This window comes from Dryas octopetala, chromosome 5 (genome assembly GCF_963921425.1).
Source record: "Dryas octopetala chromosome 5, drDryOcto1.1, whole genome shotgun sequence".
Taxonomy (NCBI): Eukaryota; Viridiplantae; Streptophyta; class Magnoliopsida; order Rosales; family Rosaceae; genus Dryas; species Dryas octopetala.
In genome coordinates this window covers 8510622-8520251 of record NC_141370.1, presented here as the reverse complement: position 1 = coordinate 8520251, position 9630 = coordinate 8510622, and the positions used below count along the sequence as shown (strand labels likewise).

The following is a 9630-nucleotide window of genomic DNA, read 5'->3' as shown; positions in this document are numbered from 1 at the left end:
TTTTTTTTTTTCATGTGAAATATCTACTTTTTTTATTTTTTATTTTCACGTGTTTTGTTAGTTTTTTAAATAATTCTGAAACCTTCATGTACCTACAAATTTTAAAGAGAAATTTTGAATTAATTGGGAGTAGACTATCTACCAAATTTTGATGTTTGTTTGTAATCGATTAGGATTATATTTAGGGAGCCTTAGAGTTCAGTCCATTTTATGAGTCTTTCTTATACTAAGATTGGTAGTGATTTAGGGTTTTTAATTAAGTCATTTTATTTTTCTTTTTTGACGGCTTTATGTTAGATTTGAACTCTAACATGCAACCTCTACAAAGCCCACTCTACACCATAAGAATGGAAATACCCTTCAAATAGGACTAAATACCCTTTAAATCGGGGAATGACTTTATTATGAATTAAAAAGATTTTCTTATAAATTATTATGAATTAAAAGGATTTTCTTATAAATTTTAAAACACCCCCGATCTTTATCTAAAAACAATTTTTCTAAAGGACCTAAGCCTAATTATCTTTTATATTTATTGCCTTATATAATTGGGATCAATCGAATCCCTAAAATTTGGATTACATTTATTGTCTTATAAAATTAATGAGAATGGTAGATTTTTTAATTAGTGAGAGCATTTAAGGTGTATTTTAATCTTAGGTGGCTAGAAATTTTGAATATGGGTCTCATCCATTAACTAAAAGATCAATGGCTTGTAAGCTTTAAAAAAATATTTGAAGGGACTGAAATCCAATTAACCCAAAAAAAATTTGTGTCAATTTACAACTTGAATTTAAAATTTGTTACAATAGGCAACCTTCATATGATTCCAATACTATTTCTGTTAAATCATATTTTTTTCAACCTCCCTCCCTCCCTCCCTCTCATGACCCCAATCTCCCTCCCTCCTGACCACCACGTTCCCCCTTATCTCTCTTTCTCTTTCTTTCGCTCTCTATCCTCGCTCATTCTTTTTCTGCAACACAGTCGCCAGAGCACAAAGAGAGGTTGGCGATCTTATCGGCCTCCAGATCGGAGACTAGCGTCGACCTTCGATCTAGAGGCTGGCAAGGTTGCCAAGGTCACTGGCCTCTCTATGTGCTTTGGAAACTGTGTTGCAGAGAGAGTGAGAACATAAGAAAGAAAGGAAGAGAAATAGAGGAAAATAGGAGAGAGGACTAGTGGGGGGGAATCAGTGGTTAGAGCAAGGGACTGTCGATGATGGGTTGCTCTAGGCGGGAGGGAGGAAGGGTGGGAGAGTGGGGGTTGGATGAGGTTGCTAAATTTTGTTTAAAAAATACAAAAGTGATTTGAAAAAACAAAACGTCTTTATTTTTAATGAAAATAGTAACAGAATTGGATGAAGGTCACATATTGCAACAAATTTTAAATTCATGTTATAATTTAGTACCATTTTTTTTAGGTACTGAAGTGAAATCGACTCTAAAATTCAGGTGAACAAAATGTAAAAAAACCAGAAAATTATGAAGATCGAAGTAGAAAAACGTTTATAAATTAGAGGATCAAAATTAAAATTTATCATCATTTTAAACTCTAAAAGCTTTCTTTCCTTTCCATGCATGGTTTTAACCAACTTAAACCATCGTATATATATAAGGGAAAAATTTACAAATATGACACATACTTTGATGGTTGTTTCATTTCAGGACATTAATTTTGCTTTGTGTTAATGAATGACACATACTTTCATTTTATGTTAATTAAGGACCATGTTTTTTTTTTTTTTTTTTCAGTTTTTATCTCAACTTTGGCCCGACGTTGGACCCATCAAAACTCCACCAAATTCAGAAAAATTATATTGAGTTTAAAGATATGCATCTCCTCTTTACAACCATATAAAGATTACCCAAATCAGATCTCTACAACTCCAGATAATCGGCCCTAAAGTAGGGTACTCGAAATTGTTTGATTTTCCAAATTTTTTTCCAGAGGTCCGATTGGACAGTTTCGGGTACCCTACTTTTGGGCCAATTATCTGGAGTTGTAGATGTTCGATTTAAGTGATCTTTATATGGTTATATAGAGGAGATGCATAGCTTTAAACCAGTTATAAGTTTGCTAAATTTGATAGAGTTTTGATGGGTCTAATGTCGAGTCAAAGTTGAGATAAAATAAAGGCCTTAATTGATACAAAATAAAAATATGTATACTTCATTAACACGAATCAAAATTAATATTTTAAAATAAAACAGCCATCAAAATATGTGTCCTATTTGTAAATTTTTTCCTATATATAAACCCATCTTTCCTTTCCATGCATGTCGTTTTATGGCCCGTACTAATTATCATGCTTCGCTTGTAATTTCTTAATTCGCTTGTAGATTAGTAACTTGCTACCAAATTAAGAGAGCTAAGCACTTTATGAGGGTCTTACATAGTCACATCACACAGAATCTGTAAGCCTATATATAATCTAGATTTGTTTGGGCAATGTGCCAAGCTATAATCAACATAATATATGAATTCAGATGATGAGATAGCATTAAGTTACTGCTCATGTAATCTACATGTTGCAGTTAGATCCGTAGGTTCGTCCCCAAAGAGTAATTTTAGGAGGTGGTATCTAAATTTAAATACATGCAGAGCTGTTGATGACTTGATGTTATGTGTCCCAACGCAACTCTCAAAACCTAGCCTGATGCTGCTAGCTAGCTACACAGTCTCGATCAGACAATGAAGGGTAAATTATCGATACCTGCGTAACACGGTAAATGGACCGCTTTTACCCCAACCAGTTACCACGTCTTGTCCAATGCTACATTGATGAGATGGAGACTGGTAGCTAGGCTGGCCGGACATGACTTGTTATCAGATTCAGAGGTAACAGACAGTAATCCTTCGAGTAATTAAGTGGCGCGTGTTAGCCACTCGCTTTAAACTTGTCACGGACAGCGGCCAGCTGGTTACTGGTATGGGCATACATAGCACAGTACTCATGGTAATTGGATAAAAAAGGTCAAACAGCACCAGGCAAAGACAATCTGGAAATGCTTTCAAAGAATCAATGGGATAGGAAATAAGCCTGTAAGCCAAAAAAAAAACACAAAAAACTGAAATGGATACAAAAGTCAACAAGCTGAAGTGGAAGAAAAAAAAAAAATCTTATAATAATATCCACTTTTACAATTATGAGTTAATTATAATTATATACCTCAATTCTTAACTATATATCACTTTTCAACTTAATACTTCAAATTTAACACAAAAAGATATAAAGAAAGTGAGAGAGGGATCGGCAGCCATGGATGGGTTTTGCTGATGCTAGTGAAGGGGAGGAATAAGGGTTTGGGGTCTGTAGATAGGGGCTGTTTTTTGTTTTTTAATTAAAATATTTTTTTAATTTATATAATTTTCAAAGTTATTATTATTATTTTTTGCAAATAATTGTCAAAGTTGATGAGATATTGAAGTTGCTGTAAGCAAATAAATAATTATTCTAGACTTAACAATACCATTACCAGCCCAACATTGCTGTAAGAACTTGCAATTCAAGGGAGGCTCATCCAACAAACATAAGCCCACATCTAAACCGTTTATTTTTGGGTACTTTTTTGCCAACTATCATTTATACAAAAAATTTAACTAAATTAAAAATTAATTATTAATCATTTAATTAATACCACGATCATTTTAATATTACATAAAAATATTGCGTTCGTCTTTTAATTAATCAGAAAAATATTACTATAAAAAATAAAAAATGCAGGAATAACGATGGAACATGAGTACATGACCAAAACGAGTAGAATTATTGGACTATCTAGAAGATGATGACAATTACATGTACATATATACACTAGCAGGTTATAAAGTTTCTAAATTCAGAACATAAAATAGAGAGAAATACTTCAGATTAAGATTATTATTGTTTCACTTCCTGAACATATTTGCAGAAAATATGGGATGAAGGTAATTGTAGATCTGCATGCAGTTCAAGGTTCCCAAAACGGCAACGAGCACAGTGCAACAAGAGATGGGTATCAGGCATGGGGAGATTCCAACATACAGGATACTGTGGCAGTTATTGATTTTCTAGCAGCAAGGTTTAATACATTAAACTTTTAACATACAGAGATTGACCCATTTTGTATATGTTTATGGAATTTACTTTAATTAGTGCTCCCAAAAAATGATATAGAGGCAAATCTTCATTAGTTAAGCTTAAAAGCTTGATATACCAAACTACTAATGCGAACCCTTTTCTTGGATGGAGCAGATATGCTAAAATTCCAGCTCTTGGAGCAATTGAGTTAATGAATGAGCCTCTAGCACCAGGTGTCACTCTAGACAACCTCAAAAAGTTTTACAAAGCTGGTTATGATGCAGTACGAAAATACACTTCAAGTGCCTATGTAATCTTATCAAACCGATTGGGACCTGCTGATCAAAAGGAGCTTCTCTCATTTGCCAACAGCCTCAGTAATGTAGTCATAGACGTGCATTACTACAGCCTGTATTCAGATACCTTCAACAGCTTCAATGTGCAACAAAACATCGATTTCATCTACAACCAAAGAGGTTCTGATCTCTCTACTGTGACCACTTCCAATGGACCCCTCACTTTTGTTGGTAAGTCTTTTTCTTGGTCGGATTTGTTGGTAAGTCATTAATGCATGTGAAAATTAAAGAGGTTCTAATCCCTCTTGAAAATTAAAGATAATATTTATTAATGTGATCACTCATCCGTCCACATTTTAAGAAAAATAAGTAACATATTCTTAGGCTAATCCCCTGACGCAGCCCCATTATCCAAACTGTCTATTATTTAGTTTTTTCTTTAAGGATATTCTATCAAGAATATTATGTTCGTTTATTATTTGACTATAATTAGGTAACCAAATAGTCTTTGATTTGGCCAAATGTTTGCAAATATGGTTATTTAAGGGACCAAAAAACATACGATTAAAATCATAAGAACATATTGTGCTATGGATCTCACAGTGTATGTGAGAATGTGGAGTGTTGTCCCACATTGAAATATTAGAATCTTGCAAAGTGGTTTATAAGGGGCTTGGGCTACTCCTCCTATAGCCAATTAGTTTTGAGATGGATGCCTAGATTCCTTCATAGTATCAGAACAGACTATCCACATGTTGATATAAATAGTCGGGATGGATGCCTAGAATCTTTCTTCAAATGCCTTGTATATTGGCTTATAAGAGTGCTACTCCTCCTATTGTCAATTGGTTTTGTGATGAATGTCTAGATTTCTTCATGGTATTAGAGCAGGTTTACCTACATGTGTTAGGCCAAGTGACCACACGTGCTCCACGTTACCCAATATGAGTATGAGTTGTCCATGTGTCATGCGTATGAGAATGTGAAGTGTTGTCTCACATAGGAATATTATAACCTTGCATAATGGCTTATAAGGGTTTTGGACTATTCTTATTGTCAATTAATTTTGGGATAGATGCCTAAATTCCTTCCGTGTGATCTTTATTTTTCTCTATAGAAGGGCATGCATCCACTTATTGGCATATATTGCAAATTAAAACGAATTATATGTTAGTGTGTAATAGTTTTGACGGGGAATTCTGCAGTGGAATGGGTTGCAGAATGGGCAATAAAAGAAGCATCCATGGAAGACTACCAGAGATTTGCAAAAGCTCAATTAGATGTGTCGGGCGTGCCACTTTTGGATGGGCATATTGGGCTTACAAGTGTCGGTACAACCACTGGAGCCTCAAGTGGATGATTGAGAATAACTATATAAAGCTCAATTAGTTTAATTTTTCAATAACCATATGAATAATCTGGAGCTTCAGCTTAATTAGTCCTTCCCTTTAGTTCAATTTAAGAGAAAAAGAAACAAGCTTGTATGATGCTTGTACTTTTAAGTGATTATACAATCAAGCATCCTAGTACTAAAACCTTAATAATTTCCCCTTTTCAGTTGTTATGGGAATCGTTTGACTCAATCCATAAATCCAAGACCTAGAACTTTATGATTCTCACAATTACATAAGACGAAAATTTAATTAATTAATCATCTTTAATACATACCTTGATCCTTGAGAGCAATCTTAATATAAAGCAAGATGAATGCCTTGATCAATCCGTAGACTAACCGTTAGTGTAGAGGAAATATGTTTCTCTCTCTTAGCCTCTTTGCACGATAAAACTCTAATACGTGTTTTCTTAACGTACACAAGTTTTCTGATGGACATGTGCATTATTTATAAGCAGAGAAGACAAATTTCTTAATGTAACCCTAATTACTTTTACCATACATCATGAGAAAAGTCAAGAAAACTACTTCAATTATTTGAACAATAGAATTCCCTAAATAATTTATTAAACTCTAGCCTAATTATGCAACAAAGGCCATTTCATGTGGACCACGTACAGAATATTAATAAAATATTCTTACAAAAAACAGTAAGCACTACACATGTACGTGTTATCACTGGAAGCTTGTGTCTCAGTCAATGACACTGGAAGTTTCCCCTGGAAATACATAGCTGATAAGATAGGCAAAAGATCCTGAATCTGTAAAACAAAACATCATCAATACACAACAAGACCATTGGCATAAGCTTCCAACTGTTGCGAAGCCATTGTTTAATACACAACAAAACATCATCAATTAAAACATCATCAATATACAACAAAACATCATCAATGACACTATGACCCTGGTCATCAACCATTGTTTAAAATTTACATATTTTACCGTATCGAAGCCAACAAGACCATTGGCATAAGCTTCCAACTGCTTCATGCCGTACGGCGACAAAAATTCTATGATCATCATCCTCAACGATTCGTCAAACCAGTGACGAATCCAAGAATTTTATCCCGGGAGGTCAAATCGTTCAAACATTTCGTCGAACAGATTATGGATGTGCTTGCAGATGGTCATTACAGGAGGTCAAACCAACAATTTTTGCAAGAGTTTTCTGATGAGTGGGTGGTCAGGCGACCACCCTTGTCCCTTAGTGGATCCTTCCCTGCATTAAACTGAGACAATTCGAGTTCTATGAAACTTAACTTAAGTTCTAAGATTCTGAAAAATGTGTAGAATTAGCAATAAAATAGAAAAATTTTAATACTACCAACATGTGACAAAGAAGGAAAAAAAAATTTGGTTAAAAAGAAGGAAAATTTATTCATAGCAAGCTTATAGTCCATGGTACAAAACCTGAGACACAATCTTCTAGAAAAATTTTTTCGGAAATCTAGACTAGTCAACCAATATCAAGTTAAGAACTGAAAATATACCAAGATTGAAATACAATTCATGTATTAGAAAAGAAAACAGACTTAAGTACATTTACTTCATCAATTATAGGGTCTATTTTAGTTAGTCCACGAATTATAAAATATTTCAAATTTTCCCATTAACTATAGGGTTTATTTTAAGTTGGTCCACAAACTATAAAATTTCAAATAACTGTAGAGTTCATTTCAAGTTGGTCTACGAACTAACAAAAATCATACAGAATGGTAGACAAAACATGGTTGATAAAAAAACTGAACCAAACCGGATTATTTATATATTTTTATATATTTTTATTTATTATATAAAAGTTATATATTTTGAATAAAAAATGTATAAACTATAAAGTGTTTTGGAACATGTTGGGTTCAAACCCATGAGTTTAAGGGATTAACTTTCTAAAATTTATGACATGATACGTCTGAGGTAAAATATGTGTGTGTGTATATATACATAGATTCTTTTTAAAACATGTGAACATCAACTTTTGAGCATTAGATCTGTTTTAAGCTAATCCAACCGCTCTAACTTAAAATACCCAAAAGTGAAACGGCGGCGCATCTTTCGTCTTCCATTGGGTTAAAACTTACCTATCCCTTATTGTATACAACATGTAAGACACAAATATGGTTATGCGATAGAACATGGTTATGTGACTATCGCATGACCATATTTGTGTCTCACATGTTGTATACAAAATAGATAAGTTCATCTCCTTCCATTGACTTTCCCTCTTCCATCCCTTTGAATTCTCTACAGAGCACATCATAGTCCTATAGGCTATAGCTAACAACTTCATTGCAGTTCAAATAAAAGAAGCTCGTTTCCTTTGCATCGCTCATCTCTAAGGTATGGTCTTTCATTTGGTAGACAAATATATCTATGACCTCTTTTCAAGGGTTTGGTACTTGCCTCATAATAAGAATGGCAGTTTTCTTATAGCTTTTACTCACAAAATCGCAACTTTGTAATTCATGGTAACCTAAGTAAGATAAACATACGGAATTTGCAATTCATTTATTTATTTTTTTTCTGGCAACTAAACAGAGGATTAGTAGGATTTCGGAATGACTGCTGATATGCCTGTATTTAGGTGGGATGTTGGGAGATACAGCAGGGATGAGGATCCTCTGCCAATTTTTCCCCTGCCAGACTATACCAAGCTTTTGATCTTAGCCCTTCAATAGTCTTTTATGGCTGAGATCTTGCCATATGTACAATTTTTTTCATTTTTTTTTTCACAAATAATGTTAAAGACTTGCTAAAATAGAAAAACAAAAAAAACTATAAACTCAGCCCACCGAACTCCACCCACGCCACCTCCCTCCCCTCCCTCCGACCACCCTCTTCAGCCTCCTTTCGTTCTCTCTCTCTCTCTCTCTTCCCTCCAGATTGGAGTCCCATGATTATGATGGCCCGGCGACGGTGCAGCGGCAGCCATTGCAGGGATGTTTCCGTCAAGATTTAAAAGAAAATTGACTGACGGTGCTTCTATTTTTATGCTACAGTAACTGTTTTGATTGAAATTTGTTGGGCTATTCTTGTTTGGTCTGCCATTGGGATCCTCATTAATCTTATCCATGTTTGGTACCTGGATTTCCAACTTTATTGCTTCCAAGAAGATGCAAGGGCTCTCTGGAATTGGAGAAACAAATCAATATTGTGGAGGCACTTCGATCTGCAGTGAAGAAAGGGAAAGTATAGAGAGAGAAGGGAAGAGAGAAAGAAATGGGAGGAGAAGGAGGCAACAAGGGTTGTCGGAGGGAGGGGCGTCGTTGGGCTGGTAGGCTGGGCTTTTGGTTTTTTTGTTTTTCTATTTTAGTAAGTTGTTAACATTTTTTTGAGGAAAAAAAAAAGTTTATGGATGTGGCAAGATCTCAGCCATAAAAGACTATTGAAGGGCTGAGATCAAAAGCCTGGTATAGTCTGGCAGGGGAAAAATTGGCAGAGGATCCTGATCCATACAGCAGACTGGAGCAAATGTTGCTAGTATGCTCAAGGCATCAATATCGCATGAGCAACCGGTAGGCCAACTTCTTTAGTATACTTTTTCTTTTTAGTATTTTATTTTTTACTCTCTCTCTCTCTCTCTCTATATATATATATATATTTTTTTTTTTTTTGAGTGGACTTCATGTCAAATGACATTATGGATATACTAGCCTCTCCACACTCGTTCCCACGAATGCGAAACGGTTCTTTTTATTGTGCAAACACTGATTTTCATAACAAACTATTTTCGTTTAATAGGTTGTTCCTATTACGTATATGTTTTTTTTTTGTTTTTTTCATTTAATCAATGAGTTGAAATTTTTTTCTTTTCACGTACGTTTCGCTTAAGGTCTCTGTGATCCACACTGGTTTGATTTGTGCCAATGTTTGGAAAG

General features: G+C 34.5%; 1 protein-coding gene across 1 annotated transcript; it reads left to right on the top strand.

Moving 5' to 3' along the window:
• Positions 1 to 3735: 3735 nt before the first annotated feature.
• On the top strand, positions 3736 to 5748 carry LOC147283998 (glucan 1,3-beta-glucosidase-like). Its single transcript, XM_086245635.1, is given in 5 exon segments — positions 3736 to 3746; positions 3915 to 4064; positions 4238 to 4590; positions 5565 to 5642; positions 5645 to 5748. Coding segments are annotated over 5 exon segments (696 nt in total).
• The last annotated feature ends 3882 nt before the right edge of the window (positions 5749 to 9630 follow it).